The sequence below is a fragment of the Pogoniulus pusillus genome, chromosome 27, assembly GCF_015220805.1.
Source record: "Pogoniulus pusillus isolate bPogPus1 chromosome 27, bPogPus1.pri, whole genome shotgun sequence".
Classification (NCBI taxonomy): Eukaryota; Metazoa; Chordata; class Aves; order Piciformes; family Lybiidae; genus Pogoniulus; species Pogoniulus pusillus.
Genome location: NC_087290.1, coordinates 7,664,097 through 7,681,467, shown reverse-complemented (window position 1 = coordinate 7,681,467; position 17,371 = coordinate 7,664,097). Strand labels below are relative to the sequence as shown.

Sequence of the window (17,371 nt, the reverse complement as noted above, 5' to 3'; positions counted from 1 at the left end):
TATCAAGTGTACCAGAAGTCAGAAAGCAGGAATTCACCCAAGGGAGGTCTGGAGATGCTGCCTCATCACTGCCTGGCCCATAGAAAAGCTGCCCTCTTCTCCCACCCAGCAGTCTGAATGCCACCTAATCTCAGCTAAAGATCTACTTAATCCAATTTTCTGGAAGTAGCTGGTGTCCACTAATGCTTGGCTGCAGGCTTCTTGCAGTCTGTGGATAGTTAATCCCCTGTTCAGTCCCCTCCCACAGCTTGTAAAGGGAACCTCCTCATCTGGAGACTAGCTGAAGCAGATGGGAGAAGACTCAGCAGAGCAGGAATCATAGAATCATGGTGACATTAACAGTAGATATTGTTCAAGAATGACAGAAAATGCCTTCCAGGAGAAGATTCCAGAGCCCAAGAGAAGACCATCTTTGTTACAATCTGCTTCCACCTTAAAGGAGCAGATGCTGAGAACTGAAGAGCAGGCTAAGTCTTCAACATGTCCTTTTACCAAGACTGGACCTCCTGGACCATCTCCTTTGTCAAGGTCAAGTCACCAAGTTCAGTGGGGGGAGAAGCAGGACAAGCACCACAGCTCGAGGCATTCAGCTGCCCAAGCAGCACCACAGCTCTGCCTGACCCCACACCAATTGGTTAGAAAGCCCAGGCAAGCCCCATCCAAGGGTGACTACAACAAACCAGCTGCCTCCTTCTCTGCACGCTGGATCTGATCGTGCCCAGCAGCACGTGATGCTCTTCATCTCCTTCTCCAGACAGCTGCACACCACAGGAATGTGGAATAAATGGGAATGTGCAGCAATAAGGATGCAACATTCAGTGGCTCTGATGGTGTGAATCTCCATAATGCTTCATGACAAAAAATTCCAGCAGTTTCACACTGCAGACACCACCCAGAGCAGTGATGGGAAAGGCTGGCACTGCCTTTCAGCACAGACGCAGGCAAACACTGGCACTGAGAGCGGTTTCCCATCTGGCACACCCAGGATCTCAGCTGAGACAAGGCCATTTCCTCTTAGCATTAATTATTCCACATTAGGAGCCTGTGAAGTTTTAATAGCTCATTCCAAAGCTTTTCCTAGTTCTTAGCATCTCCCCCCTGCCAAGGCAAGGTGAGATCTTCTATCCCCACACTGCAGAAGGCACCATGCAGCAGATGAAGCCTCCAGCTCTCCAGATGGGTGCTGCTGCACCCTGACAGCATGGAGTGACAGGGGCCAGGACCCTTCCCCGCTGCCAATGCCTTCCCTGAACATGCACGAGTTGGGCAGCACAGGAGGGGAGGGCACAGCTTGCAAGAAGCAGCCCTTCCTCTGCCAGCAAGGGCGGACAGCTTTGCAGCAGCTTTTGCCTAGCACATCCCCAGGGCTCGCTCCATGCCACACTCTAACGATGTCTTAACAAGCCCTCAGCAGGTGCCGCAGCTCTGCGCGACAGCGGAGGGCACTCGCCCCAGCCCAGCACGCAGCAGTGGTTTGTCAACACCGGGACCGCGTGGCAAGGCGCTTTGCCTGCTCGCTCCTGACATTTCAATAGCTTCTGCAGGAGCTATTTCTGTCCACCCACCGTGCTGAGGGCAGGGCTCCTAACCAGCCAGCGAAAGGAAGGGAGAGGCAAGGGGAGATGCAGGACCTGAAGCCCCCGGAGGGATGCTCCTGGCAGCAGTGGACGGCACAGATGAGCATCGCTGTCGGCAGGCTCAGCCTGTGGCCCGTCTGCAGCATGTCCTTGGCTGCTCAAGATGAGGACAGATTCACTTCCAGCCTGCTCCAGGCTTGGGCTTTGGGAACCCACAAAGAGCTGCCCTGACGGAGGTAATGAAGAATCCTACGTGTGGAAATCAATCCTATCAACTCTGTTCCCACCACCCCTAGCAGCAGCAGCACCCTGCACATCCCAGTGAGGGCTGGCACAGGGTGAGGCTGTGCTGGAGCAGGAGCAGCTCAGCACAAAGCCAAGAAACCCACACAGCATCAACCTTGGAGGATCAGGCTCAAGAGCACATCCCACTACCAGGAACTAAGCCCAAGGACAACAGCTCAGGGTCGGCAGCCAGCGCCAGGCTGGTTTGCTCCTCTCTTTCTGGCCACGTTTTTATCTGCATGCAAAGCAGGATGGGTTTTAGTTTTGCCTTCATACAATGATGTTAATTGTGAGCCCCAGGCACAAGCAACAAAGGAGAGGGTTCCAAGCCCCAGGTTCCCCCAAGCCAGAACTGCTCTCTAAAACTCCAGGTCACATTTCAGACAAACTTGGGCAGTTGAGAGGTTCAGTGCCTGTGTGTAACTTCATTTGGTCTGCTACTGAATTCAAAGTTTGGAAACAAGAAGAATTTAGTGCCTGAATACCAATGCTGACAGCCAAGCATCATGGCCCTCATTAGAAATAGATCAACGTGGGCTCATGCCTCAACATCAGAACTTCCCACTGCCAGGAGAGCTGAAGCAGCTGCCTGCCAGAAGGCACCACTGAGGGCTCTTAGAAGCCTGTTTCCATCATGAGAACCAGGACTTCTCACATACCCAATTACTTCAATCACAAAAAGAGGGATTTCTTTCCACTCCTTCTGTTGCTCATTACCAGTGAGCTGTTGGGAGGCCATTCCCAGCTGCTCCATCCATATCAGTCACCACCTCCCCACCAGTGGCGTGTTCAGACAAAGGCAGAAGCTGATCCCCATGGGAAGCCCTTCTGCAGCAGAGTAAAGTTTCTTCACCTCCAGCTGCTGAAAAACAGCAGCTCAGAGCTTCTCTAATGACAGAGCAGGAGCTCCCCAGGGTTCAGATGCTATGAGCAACACCCTGCTCAGAGGTGGTACAGAGATGGGCCCACCATGGAAATGAAGCTATGACAGCATCTGCTGAGGACTCCTTTTAGCACTTCTTCACATAAAACTGAACAACAGCTCCCTTTGACATGGCTCCACCACGGCAGAAGTGGAACTGCTAAGCAGGACCTTCTTAAAACTCAGAGGAAAATAAGGTGGGTGATGTTCTGCTTGCATTCTTCAAATCACTTTCCCACCAGGCTGCTTTCCTGTAGCACCATCAGCTATTAAAAGCCCTTGCACAGAATTATCCTCCAGATTGGGAGCTCCAGATTCCTTTTGGCCACGGTGAGATATATAATCCACACATGGTGCCATTACCCAATCTAAGCACCATCTCTGCAAGAACCCAGATGGATGCCAAGAATAAGGCACTTCTTATAGCTGCAGCATTTTTAAGAGACGTTACCAGGCCTTGCACAAAAGTGTCCTAATTCCTGCCTTGGGTTGAAGACGCAGGATTCACTCGGCTGCGTTCTTCTGAGAGCCTGCACCTGCAGAGAAAACCCCAACCTCTCTCTCTCTCACACACACACCCAACCTGCTTAGCTAAAAAGACATTCTGAAGGCATGGATGTGCTGGGTTTTTTTTCTTCACAACCCAAACCCTCTAAGCTCTCAATGGAAAACAAACCCAAACCTTGACTACACACAGCATTTCACAGAATCAGCCGGGCTGGAAAAGACCTTTGAGATCATCGAGTCCAACCTATCACCTAACACCTTCTAATTAACTAAACCGTGGCACTAAGTGCCTCATCCAGCCTCCCCTTAAACACCTCCAGGGATGGTGACTCCACCACCTCCCCAGGTAGCCCATTCCAATGCCAGTCACTCTTGGTATGAAGAACTTCTTCCTAACCTTCAACCTGAACCTGCCCTGGCACAGCTTGAGGCTGTGTCCTCTTGTTCTGTCACTGGATGCCTGGGAGAAGAGATCAACCCCACCTGGCTACAACCTCCTTCAGGTAGTTGTAGAGATCAATGAGGTCTGCCCTGAGCCTCCTCTTGTCCAGGCTGAACAACCCCAGCTTTGCAGGTGCTCCTCAGCTCAGGATCCCCCCCTACGCATACACAGTGTCATCTTCTACCATCGCCACAGGCTGATGCTTTTACAAGGGTGACCTTGTGCTTAGCAGGTCTTTGGCCCCAAAATCCTGAGAATCAGCATGAGGTCTAAACTGTCTTTTATCAAAAAAACAGTATGTGGGGGGACAAGAAGTGATGCAGAGACTCCAGCACTCCTTCCAAGCCAGGGTAGAAGGAGGTAGATGCTCTCCACCACACAATGACAGGGTGTTGCTGCCTGCAACGGGAGAGCAGATTCAGTGTCTGTCTCTCTCAGCTGTGCCTCCTCTAGAAAGAAGCTGCCTTTCAAGTCTCCACATGGCCACCTCTTCTCAAAAGCTTCTCACTATGCTAAAAAGAACAAGAAAAGAAAGGCCTGGTGGAGGTTGCACTGGCTACAGCTTCTCACCAGAGGCTTTGGACAACTAAGAGAACATTGGAACTTCAGTGGAAGAGCTTCAAAGAGAAGACCTGGCTGCCAGGAACAGCAGAACCCTGCAGCTGGCAAGAGCAAGGTAGCATCACATGCTGTTCCAACAAACCAAAGGCAAAGCCAGCAGAGAGAAGAAACCACCCAGCAAGTCTGGCCCTGCTCTGCTTTTGACCCAGAAACTTTTGAGGAGAAACTCGTGGTTTTTGTCCACTGCTTAAACGCAGCAAGCACAGAAGCAAACTGTGCTTGGCCTCTGTGCTCTAGACAAATGCTAAGGCATGCTTAGCTGACCCGACTGCTTCCAGAGCTTCAGAGGCTCCTCTCAAGGGCTGGGCTCCTTCTTGACCCCAGGTGCTCTTTATATGAGGTTGAGGTCGAGGTCCTTGCTCTGCTGAGCCTTTTTATGATTCTTTTTAAGATGGCACTTAGAATCAATCACAGAATCAGTCAGGGTTGGAAGGGAGCACAAGGATCATCTAATTCCAACCCCCCTGACATGGGCAGGGACACCCTACACTAGATCAGGCTGCTCACAGCCTCATCCAGCCTGGCCTTAAACACCTCCAAGCATGGGGTCTCAACCACCTCCCTGGGCAACCCATTCCAGCCTCTCACCACTTCCTCCTCACATCCAACATGAATCTCCCCACCTCCAGCTTTGCTCCATTCCCCCCAGACCTGTCACTCCCTGAGAGCCTAAAAAGTCCCTCCCCAGCTTTTTTGTAGGCCCCCTTCAGATCCTGAAAGGCCATGAGAAGGTCACCTGGGAGCCTCCTCTTCTCCAGACTGAACAGCCCCAACTCTTTCAGTCTGTCCTCACAGCAGAGCTGCTGCAGCCCTCTGAGCATCCTCGTAGACACACTCCAGGATCTCCACATCCTTCCCCTAATGGGGGCTCCAGAACTTAATTTAAGACATTAAAGACTAATACTTGTTTGAAGCAGAAATTAAGACTTCAAGATAAACCTAGTGAACTCAAAACCCATCACAACCCATCCAGATGTAACAGCCCCACTGTTTACTACAAGTTTTGAAATATTAATGCAATCCTAAACCTTTCCACATTGCAGTAAAAAGCCAAATGATATCCAAAGCATCAACCACAGGCAGGGAACAAGTGATGGCTCCACATCATGGTACTATAGAAAGGCTGGAACTGAGAGAGACTCAAGTCTGCATTAACAGGATTAGATAATTTTCCACCAAAACATTCCCCAGGAGCTGTTCCCTTTGTGGCTGTGGTTAGAGAGACAGGAAGAAGCTTCAACACTTGTACCTGCTTTTGAGTAGATCTGAGAGGCTTCCAGCAGGCTCAGACTGAGGTCAGGGAGGTGACAACTATGAGAATGCCAAGAAAGAAGGCTTTGGGGTTTGGGAAATGGCTCACATACCCTTGCCTGCAGGCAAACACGCTCCACAGCTGCTTTGGAGGTGGTGTCCATCAAAACAGACTAAACCAAAATCAAAGGCTTTTAAAGGAACATTTCTGATCTGAACTGCCTCAGATAAGGTCAGTAAATGGTTAGGGTGGGTCCTCCACATGGGGACAGTGACCCTTTTTGCCAAGCATGCCAACAACCCTCTAAAACTCTGCTGTGTGTGGTCCACCATGGGACAACCTTCTAGCTCTCTGACTCAGCAGCATGCTGGGTGGCAGGGATGAGAGACAGGACAACAGCCAGCTCTGGGCAGCAGCTGCCAGAGAAAATTCTCAGCTCAATGCATCTCCTCATGGCCTCCAGCTCTGACTGGGGGACACAGGGAGAAAACAGAAAGGCTCTAAGGACAACTGGGTACATACAAAACCTTCCACAAGTAGGCTACATCTGTGCCTGCCTGAAATAGGGAAGATCCACGTTTTAGCACAGGGGTGATTGGACTTGATGGTCTTAGAGGTATTTTGCAACCTTAATGATTCTATGACACAACACTGGGACTCTTCTCTAAGGCAGAGGGAGTCTGGTCTGGAGATCCCTCGCTGTAAAGCAGAAGTGGAGGAACACCAGTTAATGCCTAACTGGAATTCTCACTCCTTCTTGCAGCTTTCACCTTGTCCTGGGTTAAAATCTTCTCACCCTTACTAACAGAACATGCTTAGACCTGGTACCAGGCAACCCCCCCCAGCCAACACTAACCAGAGCTCAAAACACGAGAGCAGAGATGCTCCTCCTCCGAGGTGAAGCCCTTTCCACCACAAAGTCCAAAGTCTCAGCAATGTTTCACTTCTCACCTCTGTGCTGCACAACTTCTTGCTGCTGGCCAAGCTGTCTGCACTGCAGACATCCTGCCTCCATTTCCACAGCCTGCCTCTGGGCACTGCCACCAGCACAGGGAGCTCTTCATCTCCTCTGTTCCTCAGTGCTGTGCTTCTAAACAGGGCTGGAGCTGCACTTAGCTTCCCAAGTAGAGAGATTTTAGCTTCACAGGTCAAAATGGTGCTACCTAAGTGCCACTGCCAGCTGTGACAACCTCTGGCAGTTATCTGAGCAGCAAATGAGCAATGACTCTTCCTGTTAGCAGAAAGAAATGGTTTGCAAAGGGCTGGAGGCAAGTAATAAATAACATCTGCACAAGACAGTCCTCAGCTGTGTGCACATCAGTATTTACAGATCAGAAACCATGTTCTGGCCTGTTGGATTCTACACCAGTTGATTAATTATTTACCTCAAAGCTAATTAATCATCCATTAACTCTTCATGAGCTTTTCTACCATTAGGGTAGACTTATGGAGTGACTCAATAACTGCTTCCAACATCCAGAGCTTCACATGATTAAGATGGAAAAAAGAATCTTTCATGGGAGAGCCCCAAGCCAGAAATCAGAGGAGGTCACATCCCAGCTGCATTTTATCTTCTTTCCCTGACAATTATTTGGCCTTGCCTGAGCCTCCATTATCTGCTGTGTGGTGCTCACAACAGAGAGTGTCTCCAGACAGCACTTCTTTTGACTTGCAACCAAAGCAGCTCTTTCATTTGCATTTTTGCTAATAAACTGATAACTTGATTAGGAAAATAGAGTTCTGCTCCACCTCTGTGAGGCTTGCACACTCATTAACAGAGCTAGATTGCAAGAAACTTAAACCTATTAAGGAGGCTCTGCTAGCATTAAAAGCAAGCCCAAGACTGATGCTGCCTGTCCTCAGAAAACCATTCTCTTCAGCAGCCCCACAGAAACTGAGGCAGAATTGGTGGGCAGGTCTCTAGGGCCCCGGGAGGAGATACAGAATGGCCTGGGTTGGAACTGACTTTAAAAGACCATCCAGTTCCAACCCTCCTGTGATAGGCAGGGACACCTCCCACTAGATCAGGTTGTTCAAAGCCTCGGCCAGCCTGCTCTTAAACACTCCCAGAGATGAGGTGTCCACAACTTCTCTGGGCAACCTGTTCCAGTGTCTCACCACCCTCATAACACTTAACTTCTTCCTAATGCCCAATCTAAATCTACCCTGCCCCTTGTGCCCTTAAAACACTGCTCCTTGTCCTGCCTTCCTGTGGTGGAGGAAGCACAGGGAGGAGAAAGGAAAGCCTGGCTTTCAAGAAGTCTTTCAGAACAACTCACTGGAAAGAAAAAAACAGTTCCAGAGGAGGTTTACTCATCCCTGTAGCCACTAGAAAAAAAAAACAAACTAGGGGATACCAAGCTCTGGTTGCCTACTGGCAGAGAAAAGCCAAGAGGGAAGGCTCTGCCTGCTGAGACCTTGACCAAAGCCTTCACCAGCAAGGGGAAATGAAACAAAACTGAATGAAACCCTCCAAAAAAAAGAAAACCCTCCCAAGCTAAAAGACTAAGCAGAAGAAAGGGCCATGCAAGGCTCCTCTTATCTTTGGCTTGCCAGGGATGACCAGACAGCCACTGACCATCACTGTCACTAAGATGGTGCAGGCACTGCTGTTGGGGTGACAGATTAACAACCCATTTCCTTGTCCCTATCAACCAGCATCACATATTCAGGCTGCCAAGTCTGGAACATCAACCCAAACCCCGTTTATAACCTCCAAGTCACAAGCCAGGCTTTCTGGTAACACCTCCCCAGTCCCCATGTCCTCATGTCACCGTCTCCAGAGGAGACCAGTCCAAACATGGCACACCACTGTCAGCAGGAAAGGAACTGGAGCGTGCTAACGGCACCACAAGTCCCTGAAAGCAGAGCCCAGCAATCTACTGATTGCACTAATTGCATCTCTGAGCCAGCAGAAAGTCTCAGGTGTGAGAAAAATTATTCAGCAGCTCCACATCCCAGGAAACCATCGCCAACCACAGGTGATGTGGCATCGCCATGGGGGACAGCCTCAGTGAGGGGGTGTCCAGAGAACAGACACAACTGGGGGGCAGGCTCACATCTCCATCCCAGCCTGCAGAGCATCTGCAGTGCACACCAGTGAGCAACCTCTGGTTGCAGGCAGGAGATCCAGGCCCTGAGAGATAGGCAGCAAACTGCACAACCTGCAGGGCACTGAGGCAGCAGAAACACCACTGGGGTTGGTGTCTGCGGGAGGCATTTTGAGGTAGGTACAGGAGAACTGAGGTGTTCACTGGGTGCAGACCCCAGAGTGTGCTGGGACACAGGACCCACAACCCAGCCTGTAGGTTTGTGCCAGGACCCTGTCTGCAGAGGCTGATTTTTGGTTAACTCTCTGGCTGGACAGCTGGGAGGCACCCTGCTGTCCTGGCAGTGGGAATGGCTCCTCTCCTCTGTTGTTTCACTCTAGATGTTTCACCTAGCTGCTTGCTGGCAGCTGGCTGAATCCACTCTGCCAGACTGTGGGCAGGGTGCGTGGCCCTGGCACCATCCCTCTCCTCCCAGCACAGGGAGAGAGTCACCATTTGGCCAACAGTGCTCCAGAAAACCACAAGGGCCCTGATGGCTGTGGCACATCCTGCAGTCACCACTGCCAGCAAACATGAGCTGGGAGGTTCAAACCAGTACAGAAAGGAGCGAGACGCTGGTGCAGGCAAGACAGCTTCCAGCATGACTGCTGAATCACAGCTGAAGGGAGCTGTGCAGAAGCAGAGCTGTCACCAGAGGGAAAGGCAGGGGAACTTGGACAGACTGGGACTGGGAAGAGGTGGGTTTGATGGATGGACTAGAGATGGATATGGAACTGGCTGGATGGCTGCGTCCAAGGAGTTGCAGTCAATGCTCGATGTGCCAGTGGAAACCTGTAAACAGATGGTGGACCAAAGCATTCCATATCTTCAAGGACACAGGCAGTAGAATTGAGAACAGCCTCAGCAACTCTGCAGGTGACACCAAGCTCAGCAGTGCAGCTGATATGCTGGAGGGAGCGGGTGGCACCCAGAGGAACCTGAACAGGTGGGAGGAGTTGGTCAAGGAGAACCTCATGAAGCTGAACTGCAAGGTCCTATACCTGAGTCAGGGCAATCCCAGTGCCAGCACAGACATGGGGACAGATGGATGGACCTCAGTCTCTCTAGGACCTTGACAAGTGGAAACCAAAGCAAACATCAAGTCCTAAGGAAGCTTTTTGTCAGCTCCCAGGCACAAACAATGCCCAGCTTGGGCTGAGGTCATAGTTGTATCTAATAACGAACCATGGACATCCAGGATGGGTGACTGGCAGGCAAGCAGCAGGGTCAGTGAAGACCTGTATGCATAGAATCATAGAATGTCAGGGGCTGGAAGGGACCTCAAAAGAGCATCTGGTCCAGTCCCCTTCCAGAGCAGGATCACCTAGAGCAGATCACACGGGAATGCATCCAGATGGTTCATGAATATTTCCAGAGAGGAAGACTCCACAACCTCCCTGGGCAGCCTGTTCCAGTGCTCTGTCACCCTCACAGTGAAAAAAAATCCTCCTCAGGTTCACGTGGAACCTCCTATGCCTCAGCTTCCACCCACTGCCCCTTGTCCTGTCACTGAGCATCACCCAGCAGAGCCTGGCTGCACCCTGCACATATTTATAAACATGAATGAGGTCAGCCCTTAGTCGTCTCCTCTCCAGGCTGAAAGGCCTCAGCTCTCTCAGTCTCTCCTCGTAAGGAAGATGTTCAACTTCCTTAATCATTTCCGTGGCATGTCCCTGCACATGCCGCGGGAGGGCTGGTGGAAGTCCTCGGGAACGCTGGCCAACACTGCAGAGGCAGGAGCAGGGCTGCAGAGCAGCAGCAGGGCTGCAGAGCAGCAGCAGGGCTGCAGAGCAGCAGCCCCCAGCAGCATGAACAACAGCCTGGATCTACCTGTGGGTGCTCCTGCCAGCACCTCCAACGTCCTCACGGAACATCAGGCCGCCTCTGCTGATGGAGATGAGTGTCCCGGGCTGGGCAGGCAGCTGGCTCTGCGCAGACAGCAAGGCTCTGCCCGCACGGGGCTGGGGCTGGCAGCTGCCGGAGCAGCCACCGCTCCGAACAGGAGGCTCCCGGGCGCTTGCCAGGAGGCAGAACCCCACCAGGCAGCTCTCCGCAGGGCTCCCAATCAACGGCAAATGGGCAGCAAACCTCCATGTGGTGATTAATCATCTTGCGGGGTTGCGGGGAAATCGCCATTCCCAGCTCTCCCCTTCCCCCGCACCTGCCGAGGCATCCGCACGCCAAGGCGAGACGCGCATCCCGACGCCGGCAGCGCCGAGGCGGGGGCAGGCAGGGAGCAGCCCCCCGGGGCACGACCGCGGGAGCCGGAGGAGTGCGGCAGGAAGAGACCCGAGAGCTCGGCGGTGGGGGAGGATCGCTGGCGCGACGAGTCGGGAGAGTGGGCAGCAGCTGCATGCCGCGGGTGGGCGGAGTGGCGAGGCAATAAAAGAGAGGGATGGAGGGAGGGGGCTCAGGGGAACATCGGAGATCTTCTCGGTGTGAATATTTTCTCTCCAAAACAAGCCCTAAAAAGATTTAGAAGGATGCTCCAAGCCCTGATTGCTGCAGCAATCCAATCAAATATACAGCAGCAAGGTGTTAACTACCCCTTAAAAAAGGAACAGGATTAGATTCCAAACCTTCCCCCTAAGAATAACTTTTCTTGCCTCACCACGCTGTAAGTACAGAATCACAGGAGTTGGAAGGGACCTCTGGAGATCATCTTGTCCAATCCCTCTGCTAAAAGCAGAGTCAGGCACAGCAGCCTGCCCAAGGTCACAATGTCCAGGTGGGTCTGGAATCCCTCCAAAAGAGGAGACTCCACTGTCTCTCTGGACAGCTTGTTCCAGGGCTCCAGCAACCTCAAAGTGAAGAAGTTGTAGAGTTTGGTAATGGTTGGAGTCAATGATCTTAAAGGTCTTTTCCAACCAAAATGAGTGCTGTGTCCAGTTCTGGACCCCTCAATTCAAGAAAGATGTTGAGGTGCTGGAACATGTCCAGAGAAGGGCAACAAAGCTGGTGAGGGGCCTGGAGCACAAATCCTATGAGGAGAGGTTGAGGGAGCTGGGGGTGTTTAGCCTGGAGAAGAGGAGGCTCAGGGGTGATCTTATTACTGTCTACAACTACCTGAAGGGGCATTGTAGCTGGGTGGGGGGTGGCCTCTTCTCCCAGGCAACCAGCAATAGAACAAGGGGACACAGTCTCAAGTTGTGCCAGGGTAGGTCTAGGCTGGATATTAGGAAGAAGTTCTTGCCAGAGAGAGTGATTGGCATTGGAATGGGCTGCCCAGGGAGGTGGTGGAGGCACCGTCCCTGGGGGTCTTCAAGAAAAGCCTGGATGAGGCACTTAGTGCCATGGTCTGGTTGACTGGCTAGGGCTGGGTGCTAGGTTGGACTGGATGATCTTGGAGGTCTCTTCCAACCTGGTTGATTCTGTGTGGGTTCTATGATTCTAATTTTCCCCCCCTCAATATGAGGCCACATTTCTGCACACTGCTGAGCACTGGGTGAAATACTGGTTTGGCTCTCCAAGCCCAGAGCAAAGATTATCTTTGTCTGCAATATTCTCCTTCATTTCCCATTTTTCAAGCACAGTGTCCCCCTTGGGTGCAAATCTAAGTGCTGAACAGCTCTGCTCCATGTTATGGGCAACTTCACAGGACTACCATGGAATAAGAGATCATTTCAGTTGGAAGAGTCCCTTAAGATCATCAAGTCCAGCCATTAACTCAGCACAGCCAGGTCACCACTAAACTTTGTCACTCAGCACTTCTGCACAGTTTTTCAATTCCTCCAGGGATGAGGACTCCTTTACTGCTCTGGGCAGCCTGTTCCAGGGCTTGACAATCCTTTCAAGGCAGACACTTTCCCTAATGTCCAACCTAAACCTCCCCTGGGCACAATATGAGGCTGTTTCCTTCCTCTTGTCCTATCATTTGAGACCCGAGAGAAGAGACAAACTCTCACCTGGCTACAATCTCCTTTCAGGTAGTAGTAGAGAGAAGGATGCCCCTCAGCCTCCTTTTCTCCAGGCTAAATAACATCCTGTTTTAGCAAGGGGGTGTGGGACTAGATGGTCTCCACAGGTCACTTCCACCCCCTATCTCCATCCCTGGAGATGTTTAAGGGCAGGCTGGATGAAGCTTTAGACAGCCTGATCTAGTGTGAGGTGTCCCTGTCCATGGCAGGGGAGTTGTAACTAGATGATCCTTGTGGTCCCTTCCAACCCTGACTGATTCTGTGATTCTATGTCTGCATCCCTCCTCCTCTTCCTCCCTCCGGCAGCCCCACCTTGCTCTGGCAGCCAGCTGCAGGCTGACCCCTGGGCTCTCAGCCTGCCTAGAAAGCACAAAGCTTTCCCTATGCTGCAGCAGCGCTGACATAATCCTGGGGAAGCTCAGGAGCAGGATTTACAGCTCGTTGGTCTCAACCCTCCTAAACCCATTTCTGCAAATGACAGCTCATCCCCGGCCCCAGCGCCGAGACAATGCAGACTTAGCAGGAGGCAGCTGAGACCCTGCTGCAAACCAAGGCTGCTGGCTTCGGATGGGGTCTGCTGGAGAGTATCCTACTCTACCTCGGGGATTCTGACCCACATAGGCAGCACCCCAGGGTGTGCCAATCCCGAGGTGAGGACTCGGTGTGGTGCACCAGGCGGCCGCTGGCACTGCAGGGAGGTGGCTCTGGAGAGCGCCGGTGTGGTGCTGCAGCAGAGACGTGCCTGCAGGGCAGAGTTTGCCCACTCAGCGTGCAGATGCCAGGCTGTACCCCCCTGGTCCTGCTTCTTCCTTTTGCCTGTGCTCCTCAAAGCAGCCCCCCATTCTGCTCTTTCATCCTGTGGCCTTCCAGTCCCCCTCACCTGCCTCCTCCTGCCCTCAACACCAAGCCTGGGAGCCTAAAGCATGAGAAATCACAGGAATTTTCATAGGACCAGAGTGCTTTAGGTTGGATAGAACCTTTAAAGGTCATCCAGTCCAACCTTCTGCCATGAACAGGGACATCTTCAACTAGAGCAGGTTGCTCAGAGCCCCAGGCCTTAAATATTTCCAGGGATGGGGCATTTACCACCTCTCTGGGTAACCTGGGCCAGTGTCTCACCACTCTCACAGCAAAAAACTTCTCTCTAGTCAGAATTTCTCTTTTTCAGTTTGAAACCATCACCCCTTGTCCTGTCACAGCAGGCCCTGCTAAAAAGTCTGTCCCTGTCTTTCTGATCGGCCCCTTTAAGCACTGATAGTCCACAAGGTCTCCCTGGAGCCTTCTCTTCTCCAGGCTGAACAACCCCAAAGCTCTCAGCCTGTCCCCACAGCAGAGCCCTTCCATCATTGCCATGGTCTCCTCTGGCCCTGCTCCAACAGGTCCACAGCTCTCCTGTGCTGAGGGCTCTATAGAGGAGTCCCTGGCATTTTCCTGTCATGTGGAGCACAGAAGGGGTTTTTAGGAGAGCATCTTGGCTGCTGCAAGCAGACAACAGACACTCAACCACAGGCCAGTCAAAAGCAAGCAACAGTTAGGAGTGGTGTCACTGCAATGCATGTCCTCATGTCACTCAGCATCCTGCTTGCTGGGGCCAGCACAAACTCTGTCTCACTGCCCTCTGGAGCAAGGCTCCTGGCCACAGTAGATGGTCCTCTGGCTCCTCTTCTCCCCTTAACATCCAGGACCCAGTTGGTGCCAACTGCCACAAACCCAGCAAGGAGAGCCAGAAGAGACCCCATGGCTTCATGCCTTGGGCAGTAACCCAGCCTGCTGAACCCACACTGCCTGCTGGAAGAGCCCCAGCATGGCCAACTTGCTAGGCAAGAAGGGCTCAACTCTTCCAGCCAGCACAGCAAGGAGCACAGTTGCCACATGCTCTCTCATCGTTGTTCCTTGCCCTTCTTCCTCCCTCTTTCCAACCTCCCTGGTTGGAAATCAGGCTGCAAGAGAGAGCAGGCAGCCTCACCATGCAGCCAGGATCACCAGCACGGCACACACAGCTGAGCTCAGCCACTCATCTGGATCCCAGCTGTGGCTCCAGCAATCATAGAATCACCTGCCTGGAAAAGACCTAAAGATCATCAAGTCCAGCCATAACATAACACCTCCCTGTACTCAACTGTTAGACCACAGCCCTCATCCAAATGTCTTTTAAACACCTCTAGGGATGGGGACTCCACCACCTCCCTGGGCAGTCTGTTCCAGTGCTTGATGATCCCTTCAGGGAAAAAAATTTTCCTAATACCCAACCTAAATCTCCCCTGGTGCAACCTGAGGCCATTTCCTCTTCTCCTATCATTTGCTGCTTGGAAGATGAGACCAATCCCACTCCTCACCCCAACCTCCTTTTGGATAGTTACAGACAGCAATGAGGTCTCCCCTCTGCCTCCTCCAGGCTGAACAACATCATCTCCCTCAGCCACTCCTCACAGGACTTACGTTCAAGACCAGCCCTGTGCCCCCTCACCTCTGGGACTGCTCACCTCCTGCCAGCCACTCTGTCCCAGACCACCCAGGACATGACAAGAACATGGGCTGTGGGACTCTCCCAGGGCTATGCTGCAGGACACAAAGCCAAGCAGCCCCAGGAGCTATCCTATACTATACCAGGAGCAGGGGATAGCTCCAGCAGCAAGCATATACTGCTCCAAAAGTCACCTCCTTACTGCTCATCAAGCAACAGGCTCTGAGGTGCAAAGAAGTGCATAGTCCAAAAGGGATAAAGCTCTCCAGCAAAAGCTGCACTTTGTGGCAGCAGTGACACCTCTCCCAGGAGTGCCACTAACTGGTCTAAATTAAGCCCAAAATAATCACAGAGCAGCTGGGTTTGGGTTTTTTTTTTTTGTTGTTGTTGTTGGTTGTTTTTTTATGTTGCCATGAATCAGACCACAGTTAATTGGTATTTACTCTGTGCTGGCTCAGTGGCACAGATCAGGCAGCATTGTTGGGGATGACAGAGCAGATCATGGATGCTGCTGAACATGGAGCCAGGGCATGCAGGGAGGCTGCTAGGCAGAGGGAATCCTGCCTGGACCAACATGTGGCACATGGAGGGGACATGAAAGCAAAGGTCACATAGGCATAAGGGAGAGAGGACAAGAAGGAGGTGATTGTGACCCTGGACTCAGCCCCAGTGGGGTCACATCTTGAGTAGTGTGGTCAGGTTTGGACCTCTCACTCTAAGAGAGACACTGAGGTGCTGGAGTGGGTTGAGAGAAGGGAAACACATCTGGTGAAGGGCCTGGAGAACAGGGCTGGGGAGGAGCAGCTGAGGGAACTGGGGTTGTTCAATCTGGAGAAGAGGAGGCTGAGGGGAGATCTCACTGCTCTCTACAGCTCCCTGAAAGGGAGGTGGGGGACAGACTCCTCTCCCAGGAGATAGGACAAAAGGAAATGGCCTCAAGTTTCACCACGGGGGTTTGGATTGCCTGATCCTCACACAGCTGTCTTCACAACCCAACATACAGCTGAGCTTCTGGCTCACATGCAGAGATGTCACCTACCAACCTTCACTCTGCCCAAATCCTTCAAACAGTCATTGCCTGAGGGTGCCCAGGCCCAGCACCCACCACCTAGGCACAGGAAGCCTGTGACTGACCCCAACCTCCACAGCAACACAGCAAGGCAAGATAAGAGCAGCTCAGCCTGAAAAGCTCAAGAAATGCTGACCAGCAGTCAAGGTACCCCCAAAGTCTTGACAATCTCATGCCTTGGGGTAGCTCAGCCCTTGAAAACCAGAGCTGGGATGAGTGATGGGGAAAGCAGGGATTGTGCAAAGCCCTTGCAAAGTGACCAAGCTGCTGCACAGAGCTGACAGGATGAAGCCAGAAGGGCACAGAGCTTTTTAAGCTAAATATACTTGTTCTTGGGATGATGCTGGTATGCAAATTGATCACAAATAGACTCTGGCTGGAAGTGAGGAGATTGCTCTTGACCACTGGAGGTTAAGTCCTAGAATGGCCTTTCAACAAGAATCACTGGGAGAAGAAACAAAACTCTTTCAAGATGGAGAAATGCACAAAAGGGCAACAAAAAGCATCTTTGTGACACAGACAGGACACAGTCACCTGAGGCAGCCCCTGAGCCCAGCATGGCATTGTCATAATAACCATGGGCACAAGTACAGCTTTGCTCTAGATGCTCAGGCCATCCAAGGTGCTGAAGACACTTTGCAGGAGCTTCTGGATCCTGCTGGTTGGCAGAGGAACCCCCATCCCTGCACCAAGCCCCCCTGCTTTCTCCATGTCACACCAGGTTTGCTATGCCAGGGGGCACTAGCAGAGCCACGGGGCTGTCTGTCTACTGCTCCTCTCTGCTCTAGTGGGACCAGGCACCAGGGCAAATGTACCCCCCAAAACCCCACTACGCAGTGGGAAATGGAACTAAGAGGGCATGGAAAGCAATGCCCAAGTTGGGCAGATCCAGCTAGAGCCATCTGCAGCCTCCCTTCCTCCCAGCAGCATAGAATCATAGAATCAACCAAGTTGGAAGAGACCTCCAAGCTCATCCAGTCCAACCTATCACCCAGCCCTGGCCAATCAACCAGACCATGGCACTAAGTGCCTCAGCCAGACTTTGCTTCAACACCTCCAGGGATGGCCACTCCACCACCTCCCTGGGCAGCCCATTCCAATGCCAATCACTCTTTGCCCAGCACCTCCTGAGCAAAGTGGGCTTCCAGCTGTGACACCACAAAAGATGTCACATCAAAAGGACCTGGTGAGCAGCAAAGTTATGCTTACTCGAGAGCACCAAGACT

The 17,371-nt window shown here is 52.1% G+C and overlaps 1 protein-coding gene across 2 annotated transcripts in view; it reads right to left on the bottom strand.

Annotated features, from left to right (window-relative positions):
* The window catches only part of STX1A (syntaxin 1A), a 73,321-nt gene that overhangs the window by 35,095 nt on the left and 20,855 nt on the right, over nucleotides 1–17,371 (bottom strand). The window contains exon 4 of one of the 2 annotated variants that reach the window (XM_064166105.1): nucleotides 10,519–11,160. The exons of the other annotated variant lie outside the window; for it this stretch is intronic. Within the exon in view, the coding sequence (XP_064022175.1) occupies nucleotides 10,559–11,160 (602 nt within the window). The 3' untranslated portion in view covers nucleotides 10,519–10,558. Of the gene's footprint in view, nucleotides 1–10,518; nucleotides 11,161–17,371 lie in introns of those variants that run through there. 2 annotated transcript variants of the gene reach the window in all.